At 36.9% G+C, this 14,702-nt stretch overlaps 1 protein-coding gene across 28 annotated transcripts in view; it reads left to right on the top strand.

Moving 5' to 3' along the window:
* Positions 1-14,702, top strand: part of MADD (MAP kinase activating death domain) — a 99,815-nt gene that overhangs the window by 25,270 nt on the left and 59,843 nt on the right. For all 28 annotated transcript variants that reach the window (XM_088145675.1, XM_088145672.1, XM_088145676.1 and 25 more), the window contains 8 exons: positions 558-736; positions 1,543-1,778; positions 1,947-2,103; positions 6,021-6,124; positions 7,175-7,368; positions 9,699-9,979; positions 10,894-11,037; positions 13,858-13,955. In XM_088145675.1, coding sequence (XP_088001801.1) covers positions 558-736; positions 1,543-1,778; positions 1,947-2,103; positions 6,021-6,124; positions 7,175-7,368; positions 9,699-9,979; positions 10,894-11,037; positions 13,858-13,955 — 1,393 coding nt within the window. The remainder of the gene's footprint in view (positions 1-557; positions 737-1,542; positions 1,779-1,946; positions 2,104-6,020; positions 6,125-7,174; positions 7,369-9,698; positions 9,980-10,893; positions 11,038-13,857; positions 13,956-14,702) is intronic.

Raw genomic sequence — 14,702 nt, 5'->3', positions numbered from 1 at the left:
TCTTTCTTATATAGCTGAGCTAATAAAATAATGTATTTCCCAATTATTTTTTACAATATGTTTAGAGAGGAATTTAAATCCTAGGTTCTTTTTTGTTTGTTTATTTTCAGAGGCTATTGAACCTGGAGTATTTTATAGTTTCTTAAATAAATAAATGAATCTCATAGCATTACATTTTTCTTTTTTAAATGGTACTAAGATTTTCTCATTTTCTCTGAAAATGCTTCAGTAGGTAAAGGGGTAAATTTAAAAATGCAGACCATTTCTGATTAGATTTAATTGATTTTGTGAATATTTTGCATGCAATTTTTTTGTATAAGCACATTTATAGTAGTTTGTGTATTTTCCCCTTTTTGTTTTTATTCAAATGTGAGAAAAGATGAGCAATCAAGCAGAGGAAGGGGCAAGTTTATTCTTATTTGCATACAAGAGTTGAAAGAGGTCTCAGATGATCTTAGGGTATTAGAACATAACACTCAGGTTGTGATTGCCCATGAGACAAGGCTGCATTAGGAATGCCATTTTGTTTATTATGTTTGTAACATATTGCTCTTCAGGCTTTGGCCAGCATGAGTTTGAATACCCAGCCTATTCTTAACCTAGAAAAGTTTCATGAAAGTCAAGAAATCCCACTGCTTCTGGGAAGACCTCAGAATGACCTGCAATCCACACCATCCACAGAGTTCAACCCACTGATCTATGGCAATGATGTAGATTCAGTGGATGTGGCTACTAGGTGAGATGAAGCACTGTATTTTTGCTGAATGTAAATAATAAACTTCCAATTAGGTGGGAAGATCTGGTGTTCCGCTTAGCAATAAATGACAACCAAAATTATATTACCTTCCAATAATACACATGTGGTTATCGATGAAAACTTACACTAGGATAAACCTACTGTAACAGTGTGGTCTTTTCTTGATGATCAGTAATACTAAGAAGTATGGTTAATACATGTTAATAATACACTGTTTATATGCAGTTTGTGCAGAAGCTATTATATGACTTCTATGAAATATGGCTATTTTGTAGATACTTGTGATAGCTGTTACAAAATAGGTAACTTCCTTCAGAGATGATGTCTTGGTTTAAGATTGTATTTATATACTATATTCTGGACTCTGCAAAGAAAGTTACAAATGATATTGACATTTGTAGGAGAGCCATGTTAGTCTGTGTTAACCAAAAATCAGGAGGAGTCTAGTAGCACTTTTCCAGACTAACAAATCTTATTAAACAACATAAGCTTTTGTGAGGTACAGCTCACTTCATAATTTTGTTTTAGAAAAAGTGGACAGTATCTTGAATGCAGCTTGTTAAGGGTAGGGACGTGCTTCTGATATGCATGGAGAACACACTTTCACTTGATGTCTTTGGGACTGGATTCAATTTAGAGATTATTAGAGTGAATAAGTAAACTTATTCCTTTGCTCTTTTCTTATAGGGGGTGCATCAGCAGTTATTTTTTGGTGATATATGAATGCTGTGTGCCTTTTCAGTTTTCATGCTATTTGCTAAATAACCTATCTTTCCTTTTTAAAGGGTTGCTATGGTGAGATTCTTCAATTCACCAAATGTTTTACAAGGATTCCAGATGCATACCCGCACACTTCGCCTCTTCCCCCGGCCTGTGGTTGCGTTTCAGGCCAACTCCTTTTTAGCTTCACGACCAAAACAGACACCCTTTGCAGATAAATTGTCCAAGACACAGGCAGTGGAATACTTTGGGGAATGGTCTCTCAATCCCACTAATTATGCTTTTCAAAGAATCCACAACAGTAAGTGTTGATCATGATTGTTAATCCTCTTGATATTAATGTTGAATGTTCTAATGAAAAAATATTTTTCAATATTTCATCTGGTTTTTAGAATGTTAATGTAACTTCTGTAGCTGTACTTTTGTAAATGACATTAGAAATATTATTTGTTTCTTGCTTTTTTTACAGATATGTTTGACCCAGCTCTGATTGGTGATAAGCCAAAGTGGTATGCTCATCAACTGCAGCCAATCCATTATCGTGTCTATGACAGCAATTCTCAGCTAGCTGAAGCACTGAGTGTCCCGGCTGAAAAAGAAACAGATTCAGATCCTACTGATGATAGGTTAGTAAAGAGTGGAATGCAACCTCACGCAACCAGTCTTCAGTGAACTTTATAATTCTTTGTAAGAATTATTTTCTTTGTGTATGTCTCTGTGCTCTCCAGGATCAGTTTCTAGGACACGTTTCAGATAAATTATAACAAATATCAATAAAAATATAGTTGAAACAAGGGAAAAAAAGTAGCAAATCTAATTCTAAAAGCTCTTGAAAGGCCTTTTAAAGCTTGGGATAATAAAAAGGTTTGGCTTGGCTCCAAAAACATAATACACAGCTACCAGGGTCTATTATTGCACCCTTTTTGATTCACTCTGGCTTCCATTTTTCCATATTTTTGCTTTTCTTTTGTAAAATGAGTTTTCCAAATATATGGTTCATCTATAACATTAAACCATAAACTCTTGGCCTGACAGTAGAGACAATCAGGCACGCATCAGGGTTGATTGCAAGAATTTCCCCACTTTTTGTACCAGTCAGTCATAGACAAGAGAGGGAGGCAATGGCCAGAGCTATGCCCTGGGACAAGTATGATGTCTGTAGCCTCTCCTTATGCAAGATGAGTATCAAAGCATCAGGAATTTCTCAAGACTACAACCAAGTATGAGAGAACAATGCAAATAGTTTGTGCCAAACAGATACCACAAATCTGGAATCAATTGTATTTTATTTTTAATGCTTAAAAAGAATGATGACATAGGAGCTATCCTGGATCACTTGGCAAGAGATTGTATGGAAACACTGAAGTAAATTTTTGCTTCTATCAGCATGCAAGGCAACTTCTATAGATCTACCAGAGTCTTACCTTCATGTTCCAATAAGGAAGAACATAGAAAATTCCTAAGGTTCTGCTACAACAATAATTGCTATCAGTATGGAACTCTTCTATTCGTTCTAAGCTCCAGCCCTTTGGATGTTCACCAAAATACTAATAGCAGTAGTGACAAACCTGTAGACCAGAGAAAATTTTATTTTTCCTTAATTTGTTGACATTTTAACACATGCATAATTAAGGTAGAAATGCCTAGACAACATCTAGATCAACTGAGGCTGCCTGAAAGACCACTAATTAATGGTAAACCGGGGGAACAGTACCTTGATACACACTCAGTGCCTGCAACACTTGGGAGAAATTTTGGACACTAATTAATTCAAAATTTTCCTGACTCTAGCAAGATGGGGGGAACTGGTACCATTGACATTGCTGTTCATATGTAGAGCTTCTCAGGTATGATGGAGCACTAGTTGCTAAGCATGATGGTATCATGTCAAGTGATGGTTCCTTGGTTATGATTTTATTCCTGACAGCTCATGGCTACTCTGCCTTTTCAGAACTTCAGTGCTCTCCAGCTACACAAACAAATTCTAGTGCTGAATCCAGTCCTAGCAGAATTGGACTGGTGCTAACACCAAATAGCATGTGATTGAAAGTCAGCTTGGAGATGCAAAATGGAGTTAGTACAACTGTGAGTGTCAGTCTGCTTGGTTGAAAGGCTCCTCTCAAAAATAGGATAGCCCAGGAATAGTAAAGCCAAAAAGAGAGCCAATAAATCATTAGCTGGCTGGAATTCCAGGCAATCTGTTTGATGTCAAAAGATCCTGGACCACTTTGAAAAGGAAGCATGTTCTGAAAGATGGACAGTATATTTCCCCAAAAAGGAGGAAACAGGTTCCAAGTCCCTCAATAGGAAAATGAGCAAATTACTTCTATGGATAGAGTCAAGCTTATGTTCAGTTAAGGGGGAATATGTAGAAAGTGTCTGCAGTATGGTAGCTGATTGGATGTGCAGGATTTCCCTCAAAGAAATAGAATGGAAGTGAAATCCTGTCCCCAACAGTTTGGTTTTCATCTGATGTGTTGTTGGTTTAGGCTGACTGATCACTTGTTTACTATCAGAAAAAGTGCTCAGGCTCAGCATTTCTTTAAGCTTCCATACTCAGTTACAAGAATAATGAATGTGTTTGTATCCCATTGGCAAAAGGGCTTGTATCTGTCTTGACTCAGGGCCTTACTATCCACTCTTCCTTGAGTCAGCAGAAAACTATGTAGCATATAATCTGCTGTTTCCATTACAGCTTCCTATCTCACCTGCATTGCCTTTAATGCAAGACAGTGCAGTCATCCAACTTTCGTCCAGTGGGTGACAAAGCCTAATAGATTTTATACACCTTGACCCTGACCTAGGAGAGTGTTGGAATAAGAAATAAGTATTTTAATTCTGGTACAGCTAAGAATGACACCTGAGCTGAGACTTAGGTGAAAGAAATGCCATGGGCCCATAGCAGGAAAAGAAAAACCACATTGCTAGTTGTTTGTGCCATGGTGTCAACCCTTCAAGGTACATCAGATTAGGAAACCAAAATCATGTATTTTATTATACTATATATATATACTACTTTATATATATATATACTATATATATATACTACTTTTATTATAAGGTTATAGTAACAGAATCTTACAAGTCTGAATGCGTTTCCCCCCTTCCTCCCTTTATCTTTGTGAGAACTAGGGAGTCTTGTCTGCTTTCTCAGGATACAGTTCTGGGCTGGACTCAGATTTCTTTTATCTGACTGTTGTCTTGGTTGCAGCTCTTCCACCTTTTCCTCAAGGTTATTCCTTCTTCCCATGACATATGGTTAGATGCAAATGGAGAAATTCCCTTATTATCTCATAGGCCATAGATTGCATCAGAAGCATAGGTGAAGAGGTACTTCTGATAACTCCTTATTGACCTCTTGAAGTTGGATTTTGAACCTTGTATCCCAATGTGGAAGAACCTCCTTCTGCAGGGCTACAATCCTGTATCCCTAAGCAGCTCTTTTGATTGACTCTTTGGAAGTTGAATAGCTGGGTCAGGAGAGTTAACTTTTCAGATAGAAGAGTTTTGTTTCCATGAGGAAGTCTTCTACTATCAGGACAGAAGAATCTTCCTAAGTTGATAGAAAAATTTGGATAGGGCACATTACTTCAAGAATATTAATGTCATTTTGGACTTCTTTTAAAGGGTATAAATAATGGTACAAGTGTTAATACTATTAAGTTCTGGTCTGCTGCTCTCAGAAGTGTATTGCTTTGCAAAAGGGAAAATTGTCTCCTTTTTCTTTTTACTGAAAATGTAATTGAGAAAAGCTATCTTTTTACTTTCTGTTTGCTGGAGGAATGTAGCATGAAGTTACGTGGCCTGTTGGGAAACAGCTCTTAAAGAGGCAGCAAGCTCCATGGCCATCCATGTCCTTCTCTGGTTAAGTAGTTAACATGGGCATCATGCTCACATTTCCTGAGAATTACCAGTTTGAAAAATATACTTAGACATAAGTAGCCTTTGGCAAATAAATTCTCCAAAAATCAGTTGTTGTGTAGTTTGCTATTTTTAGGACTTTATCCTCTGACACTGCTTGATACATTGAGGGTGCCTTCCATAAGTCACAGGAAAAAATGTAGTTTTCTATTCTCTGAGTTGTTGTGGGCATTCAGCCTACTCCTCTTTCTCTCTCTCTCTTGTAGAATTGGCACAGTATGTTTTCTACCTGTGCTATACATGTGTCAGGGAATTTTAATAGGAATTCCTCCACTGTTTCCCTTTTACCACTGGGGCTTCTCCTTAATGTCTGTTTATTCTCACATCGTTTTTTAAATTTTGCCACAGAATGTAGTTCTTGTTCATCCTTCCAGTGTTTTCCATTTCCATTGGGTTGTGGAAAAATCTGCTTTTCCAGTCTCGTCTGGAAGACAGGATGGATTCTCCCCCAGCAGTGATAATTTAAGATTGGAAACTGACTATCAGCAGGAGAAGGTACCTGGCCATAGTGAAGAGTGCTCTCTGTACAACTAAGGGAATAAAAATTCATTTAGTAAAAAAAATTTGCTAAATCTCTTATGCAATATATTTTTCTTCTATTGTTTTTTTCTCTTTGCAATAGTGGGAGTGACAGTGTGGACTATGATGATTCCAGCTCTTCATATTCATCCCTTGGTGACTTTGTTAGTGAAATGATGAAATGTGACATCAATGGTGATACTCCAAGTAAGCACCCTTGACCTGTAATGTTCTGGATATAGTAATAGGGCTCTGGCTAATTTAATTGCTTTGAAAGAGATTTTTCACCTCAGCGAACAGCTGGAATTTTGCCAGGAGTATGGAAGGTATTTTGTTTCTTTGATGTGGGTATTTTACTTGGAGGTGTCTATAGAATAACAAGGTAAGGATTGGAAGGGATATTGGAGATCTAGTTAACCTCCTGCCCAGTATAGGAATCCACTGCTCCAGTGTCCCTGGCAGATAGCCATCCATCTTTTAAATGAACACTTCCAGTGAAGAAGAGTCTTCAAGGAGGTCTTTTTCATTATTGAATAGCTTTTACTGTTGCAAAATGGTTCCTGATGTCCAACCAGAATCTGTATCTTTATAATTTAAACCATTGTTAACCTTGAAAGCTAAGCAAGGTTGGCTATGTAGTAGTTGGTTGAGGGGTCATTTGGGAATTCCAGGGTCATAAACTAGAATAGCAAATCACTTCCATAATGCTGCCAAGAAACTGCATATATGTAGTCACCGGGAATCAAACTTTACTCAAAGATACCTTTATATTTTTTTTAAAAAGGATTGGCTGCATTTGTCCATAAAATATATAAATCTTCTTGCACAGAGATGTTTACATGTGATTATAAAGTTACTTGCAACTGCCTCTATTGGGGAGAATGTGGCTTCCCTGTGCATGACACTTATAATGGTAATGTTTTGTCACAAAGACGTTGAACTGAAAGGGTCATTGAGGTCCACTCTAACCCTTCATTCAGTTTAGAAATCCAAATAAAAGCATTCAAATAAAAACATCACTGGCAGATGTCTAGCCTTTGTTTGAATGCATCCAGTGAACCCTCTTCCCTCTGAATAATTGATTCTATTGTTGAACTGCTCTTACTGTTAACAAGTTTTTTCCCTCTGGTGTTCAGATGGAATCTGCCTTCCTATAATTTCAATAATCTAGTGAGTGTTTTTTTAATTACTTGTGAATCAGCCACTATAGATTTATGTTGAATTGAAACAGTGTATATATTCTAATGTCTCTTGCAGATGTGGATCCACTAACTCATGCAGCTTTGGGAGATGCAAGTGAAGTGGAGTTTGATGACTTCCAGGAATACTCAGGAGATATGGATGAACAGGCTCCAGACAGTGAGAATTCCCAAGATAATAACCAACCTCGGTCAAGTTCAAGCACTACAGCCAGCAGCAGTCCTAGCACTGTTATCCATGGAGTGAATCATGTATGTAATGGAGTAGATGGTTAAGGAAACATAAGGGTTTTAAAGGACCGAATAGTTATAATTATGAAACATTAGGTAGAAGTCAGTGGGATGTCTACTAGCTCTCTACTGAAGTGAGATACTGGAATTTAAGTATTCATCACAGGCTCTTTTTTTAGAAAACTGTTCGTTGTTTGCAGTTTCAAGAAAAGTTATTACCTTTCATCAGTGTGATTAGACTTAAGGGACAAAGATACAAACAATCAGTAGCTGGAGCTTTAGAGTAAAAGGGCCTTATTAACTTCCATATCTTTGGATATGCAAATAAATACAGTGGTACCTCGGTTCACGAACTTAATTCGTTCCGTGACTCTGGTCACAAACCGAATTGGTCGTGAACCGAATCAAATTTTCCCATAAGGTTCAATGTAAATACGGTTAATCCGTTCTGACCCCTCCGAATTTGGTCACCAACCGATTTTTGATCGCGTCCCGAATCAAATTTCCCCATAAGGTTCAATGTAATTATGGTTAATCCGTTCTGAACCATATGTTTGTTTGTTTTTAAACCGCAAAAATATGACACAAAGTACAGCACGAAGAGAGAGAAAGCTAACCTTGCTCGATGCGACTTCTGGCGTGGAGGACAGGAAGGCGGGTGGGGAGGCGGATATTGCTTGGAGGGAGAGTCCCCCTCCCTACAGGAAGCCGCGACCACGTGTCACGGGAGGGAAAATGGCCGCGGATCCTGTTCGTAACCCAATCCGGCGTTCGTGAACAGAGGCAAAATTTTGCGAACGGAGCTGTTCGTGAACCGAATTGTTCATGAACAGAAGCGTTTGTGAACCGAGGTACTACTGTATTTTTAAAAATGAAAAAGGGCTTGCAAGCCATTGGAATTATGTAAAAATAAAGAGCAAGCAGGGAATTAGCTGGATTTAATTTTTAAACCCTAACAGCAAGGGATTGCAGATCATTATGAATTGAGAAAACCAGTTTGGTGTAGTGGCTAAGGCATCAGGCTAGAAACCAGGAGACCATGAGTTCTAGTCTTGCCTTAGGTATGAAGCCAGCTGGGTGACCTTCGGCCAGTCACTCTCTCTCAGCCCTAGGAAGGAGGCAATGGCAAACCACTCTTGAAAATCTTGCCAAGAAAACTGCAGGGACTAGGCCAGGCAGTCGCCAGGAGTCAACGTTGTCTGGAAGACACACACACACAAAAGATTGAAATCTACAGGAGAAGCTATTAGGCATGTGGGAAAGACTTTCCACTATAACTTCCATTCTGTACTCTTCCTTGCTTAAGGATTGAAACCCATGGTCAATGCAATAAATAAATGATAAGAATCAAACTACCTGTTTAACTGGAACCTACAAATTACTTTCAGCGTTTTAAAGAGATTTTAATGATTTTAGGTGGTTTTACTTAAACTTTATTTTAATTTCAGGGTAGTACTGAGCCGGGATAGTGATGAAATAATGAGTAAAAATATTTGAGACAGTGTTAGAAATATTAGAAATTGAGAGAACATTGTAATACAGTATCAGGAAAGTTTATTCTTATATACTCTATGTGAATAGCTCAATAATCAGAAGGTGAGCTGTAAATATGTACTGTTGCATCAGCTGGCTTCTACCCAGCACAGCTCACAAATGGCTTTTGTTTGGTTGCCTCCAGCCTTCTGCTTGTGTCTTCTGCCTGCAACTTTCATCCTCCACTATTACAGAATCAAACTTAAAATAACCTATATTTGTTTTAGTTTTGTTTTTATTGTAAGCAAAAGGCAAGAATATTAGATGTCATGTTAAGCCCACAACCAGCAGCTGGCTTCAGCAAGCTGTTTAGAGAGGCAGAGAAGAACTAGTTAATACAAGCTCACAGAGTCATTCGTATGGTTACAATTTCTATTAGATATGTGGATCGAATTGCAGAGTGATTATCCTAACATTGTTAATGTAATAAAAGCCAGTTTAGCAGAAACAGTGATGGAAATCAAGACAATATTTTATGTTAAATTTTATTTTATCAATAGTAAAATGATAAACTACTTTATCATTTTAAACTGTGATAAAATATTTATCATCAACTATTACAGAAATCTTTAGCTGTACAGGTAGTTCTCAGGTTAAGAATGCCTGGTTTAAGATGGCCCATTGTTAAGAATGGAGCCTATTGTAGCAAAATTCAAGTTAAAGATGCAATGGTTTGAGTTAATTACAGAATACTACTTATACAATAATGCTGTTCCGGCTTACATATAAATTTGACTTAAGGACAGACCTTGGGTGTGGAACTCATTCTTAAACTGGGGACTACCTCTAAATAAATTGATGTCTTGTTTGCTGTACAGGAATCAGCTGATTCAGCAGAGATAGAAGAAAAGATGGTAGCTGGATTTTCAAATCACCTTTCCAGCTTGCCTTTACAACCAAATTTTCCCAAGATGGCTGTGGATCATCGTGACAGTGAGAGTCCTTCATTCAGTTTGAGCTCTGCAGAAGGAATGGTAAAAAAACGAGAGTATGATAATCCATACTTTGAACCACAGTATGGATTCCCAACAGAAGAGGAGGAGGATGAACAGGAAGAAAGCTATACTCCAAAGTTCAATCAGAATCTCAATGGCAATCGGTGAGAATTGCTATATCCAGCACTGTTTAATTAAAATTAATTTTGGCCATTTCTGTTTAGTATCATCCATTGTCTTAGAAATGTCTTGCAGTTCAGATACATCCTGAAGACTGGGTTAATATTACTCTTCTTTACCTAAAAGAATATATATTAAAATCCTAAGTCTTTATAGGAAGAAATATTTGTGTCCCATATAACAGATGCCAAAAATAGCATGGAGGCTTCTTACAATGCAGTCCTCCACTATCTGTGGATATTTTCCATGTGATAGTTATCAGAATGGGGCAAAGGTAGCAGTAGAAAGGAAAAGTAATATGATTGTCCATATAACCTATATTAATTTCATATCATGCTGCTGCATGCCTGTATGAAAAATATAATTTACCTAGAGAGGAAGATCTATGGGATTACTTTAGTGGACCCTTTGGTACTTAGCATCTGTAGAACCAGATGAGCCATTTTTAAAGGTTGATTTGCACAAATAGGGAAGTCTAGTGGATGGTGTTACTTCTCTCTCTTGTTTAGTATATTTGGGAGGGAAAATGAAATTAAATCCTCTTTTCTCCACTGATTAGCTGCAAAATGTGGGTTTGTGGAAGGCTACTGAGAGTGTCACTGAGGGTTTTAAACATTCTGTGTGGTATGGTTTGTCCATATGTACTACAATAGATTTGCCTTTTTTCTCATAAAGTTGTGCATCTATTTTCAGTTATTTATTCATTTAACTGTATATACCCCTGAGAGCTGTGGTTTGTAGAATAAACATTGCTTTGTGTGATGATTTCCTGACCCCTGCCATAGTTAAGTACGAGAAGTTTGTGATAATGACATGTTTCCCAGTTTCTGTTATGGCTGTAAATACAAAATGCTGCAAATAATGTGTTTCTTTCTCCCCCCCCCCCCTTCTTTTCAAGGCCTCCAAAACCTCTGCGTCCCAGTAGTTTAAAGCTAGGCAATGACTCTGATGCAGAATCGGATTCTCATGCCAGTTCCCCAAATTCAACAGTCTCCAACAACAGCAGTGAAGGTTTTGGGGGTATTATGTCTTTTGCCAGTAGGTATCCTTATTTCTTACACACTGATTTAAATAGTAGGGAGGAAGAAGTGGGGAAGAGATTCAAAGGAAAAAGAACACTGTGGCAAGTATGTTGTTGATCCTAAGGCACCATGAAAGTCATGGATCTGACTATAGCTTAATATGTGGCAGTCCCCTGATTATAGCTTTTATAATACCAGGAGAAATGCATAGAGCGTTGAAGGTGACATTATTTTGTGGAATGACAAATTTTATCTAAGGTTAGCTCAGGTAGCAAATCTTAGAAAAAATGGTGTCTAGAGACTGGCCAGGCAACTCAAAGAGCATAATGAAGGGAAGCTGGGAAAATGGCAAATTCCACTCAGGTGTTCTGGATTGGAGAGCGGGCCTATCTTGTCCAGCCTTATTTTCTCACAGTGGCCAGGCAGTACCTGAGTGCAAACTGTGTACCTCAGCAGCTGGTATTGATAAGTATGCTGCCATGGCCACTGCCTCTCATAATATATAGTCATCATGTCTATCTATTAGCCATCATCATGATGTTTTAGGGAACTTAGCATTTACATTTTGCTTCTAAATTCACAATTTCTAGAACAATAAACATACATTATAGTATGATCTATTATTGAGATATTTTTATATACTGCAACTCTTTTTCAGTTTCACTAAAGAATAATTGAGTTTTAAACTCAATGTGATTTTGATCCACAATATCATAGGGCCTTTTGGACCCATATTGGTGAAATTGGCTAAGGCTCATGGAATGTGTAGTCAGAGCATATCATGTTGTAGAAAATGCCCATGTCAAGTTTAGTGAACTCTGAAATGTATTGGGGGCCTTGTTTGAAATGCTTTCTCTGTCTGGGATGAGGTTGACATACTTAGGGGTACCATTTTGGATAGTGGCACACTGATTTAGTAATGCTCTTTTCTACAGTGTTTGTGTTTCAAGCTCCCTTCTATTATATCAAGGCTTAAGAATAATTCTTACTGCTCTGCTATACCTTTTTGGAGTTGTGCTTTAAATATTAATATTTTTCTTGTTTAAATAATTTTTAACTATGCTTTATGGTTGTTCACAACTTTATATATGCATCGGATGGGAAGGTGGGTACAGCTAACTGTATATTAAATAAATGAATTCAGTAGTCAATTTAAAAAAAAGAGGTGGAGATCTCAGACATGTTTAACAGATTTTTTTGTCTGATACTAATTCCATTTGTGAGTTATTGTCACAAGTCTTTAGCCAGCCTTGAAACTGAACATTCCCCCATGAAGATGGCCACCAAGCAACCACAGAAATTGCATATCCCTTTGCCAGTAAACAATTATTTTCCTTCCCTAATAAAAGCCATTTTGGACATGATAGTATGCTGGGAAGTAGGTAGTACAATAGGCTTGCCTCTCCTCTCCCCAGTAATTTTTAAATGTATTTGCAATTTATCTTACTCATCCTGATTAGCTGTGTTTTTCAATGGAAGCTTGCGTATTGCTTTTTAAGGAGATGCATAGTTTGATTTGAATTATTGTGTGACTCAAATCCGTGCTGTAGTTGTTTTAGGAGTAGTGATTTAGCCTGTTTTGGATAGGATTTGAGAGAGTTCTTGGGCTTGATGTTGCTGCTAAATATCCAATTGGTAATACCAGCCAGCAGGGTTTTTGCACTGGGTTGGTGTGCCAAGAAGAAGGCAGGCCTGGGTAAAAAACAGACACACCTTAGTTACATTAAAGTTGGGTTACTTTGGGTTACGTTTACCTTTTGTAAAGTGTACAGGAAAAAACTAAATGTTTTTTGGAAGCACTTGATGTATTGTATCATTTTAATTAGTTATAGTTTGTTTTCTGGTATAATTTTTAAAAATTGGTTATTGTTTTAAAATATTTTTGTTCAATTGACATTTTTTTAAAAAATAGTACAGATGCAGGAAAGTGGCTTTTGTGTAGTAGCACCTTGTTACAGAGGTCCTGCCCTGGGAGGATCCATCAGGCTTCTTCTCAAATATACTCTTAAAAACAATGATGTTAAAAAATTACATTATTACTATACACACAGAGAGACACATTTTTAATAAGATGCTGCTAAGTTACAGCAATTTTTAAAAAAGGTAACAGTGACATACAGATTTAAGGAAAAACTTTTTTTAAGCAAGTTAGTTTCTTTTGACTAACTTTTGATCTTGCCTATTTGGTTCTTAATTTTCATTTTAATTACCAGCCAATACACCGCACTTCTTTAAAGAAGAATGTAAAGTTCTTTTGTCAAATTAATACTTAATTTTTAATGTGGTGATTAATTATATCAGATATCTGAAAAATGATATGGAAACAAAAGATAGAATTTTAAAAAATACATGTATTTAAAATTGTTTTAGAAACTAATGAGGCAGAAACACATAGAAGATAAATTAAGTGAACTATTTATTCTCCCTTTCCTCTTCCTATTGTCATGTCCAAAATGTGACTCAAATCTTTCTGATCAAAAAGAAATGAAGAAGAGAGAGAATCTGCTATTGATAGCCTAAGTAAAACATAAAGAGGACATTGCATTAATTTGTGCATTTAACAAACAGGTTATCAAAATTGAAATGGAGAGCATATTCCTGAAATACTCTCCTTCTTCTGAAGCTAATATTGACTTTGAGAGAATTCTCCATTGGTGGCCTTCTGTTGATTATTATTTGTATTTTTAAAAGATGCATATTAAATATGAAAATACATATAAAGTTACTTCCTAGTTTGGGAAGGTCAGAAATGAGCTCATGGATAAATAGCTGAGTAAATAGCCAAATGAAATAAGGGAATGATTAGATCACGTGATATATTTTCTTTTTATTATAGGTAGCCTATATAAGAATCACAGCACAAGCTTTAGTCTCTCCAATTTAGCACTTCCAACCAAAGCTGGGAGAGACAAAAACACTCCATTTCCTAGTCTGAAAGGTAATATTTTTTTTCTTTGCCAGTTAATGCTTTCAGAATTGATTGCCAAGTAGTCACAGAACATCTCTTCTCCCCCAAAGATGTTCTGTGAAACAGGACAATGAAAAAATAGTAATCCTGTATGGTAATGCTTAGGATATTTTTCAGATCTCTATCTGTGGCATGTATGGAAGGCACACTGGAACTTCAGTGACCATTGAAATATACTTAATGGGGCTTTGTTCATGTGTCTTCTTAACCTGCTAAGGTCCTGTTAAGTATTATATTAGTCATGTGGAACACTAATATGGGAAAGATGTTTCAACAGCCTCCATATAAAACTAACTTTTAATGGCCCCTACATATAAATGTTTGCTAGATGGAAGAATTAACTTGAGAATTAGTGAACATATTAATAATCTTTCTCCTGGGAGCAATTGCAGTTAATTAAGCTGGATGCAGAGGTGTCCACAGCAAGCCATACTGATGCAAAATTAATGACACGTGGCAATATTGTGATGTGAATCCCACCCTTTTGTACTTACATCCCGATTTCTGACCAAAATACTTGTGACACAGTATTTGTGTCATGGCTCACCTGTGTATTTCCTGTGGATAGTCGTGGCTGGAACATTCAGTAATTTGAAGAGTGAAGAACAGATATAAATTGCAGAAGTTACTGTTACTTTATATATACTAGAGTCAATATTAGTCAAAGTTACTAGTAGACCTAAACCTAAACCTTATCTTTTTTTTTTGTACTGGAAC

The sequence above is a fragment of the Python bivittatus genome, unplaced genomic scaffold (genome assembly GCF_059951505.1).
Source record: "Python bivittatus isolate LINGU-HERP-01145 unplaced genomic scaffold, Pbiv_v1 ctg000480_np1212, whole genome shotgun sequence".
Classification (NCBI taxonomy): Eukaryota; Metazoa; Chordata; class Lepidosauria; order Squamata; family Pythonidae; genus Python; species Python bivittatus.
This window is presented reverse-complemented; position numbering and strand designations above follow the sequence as displayed.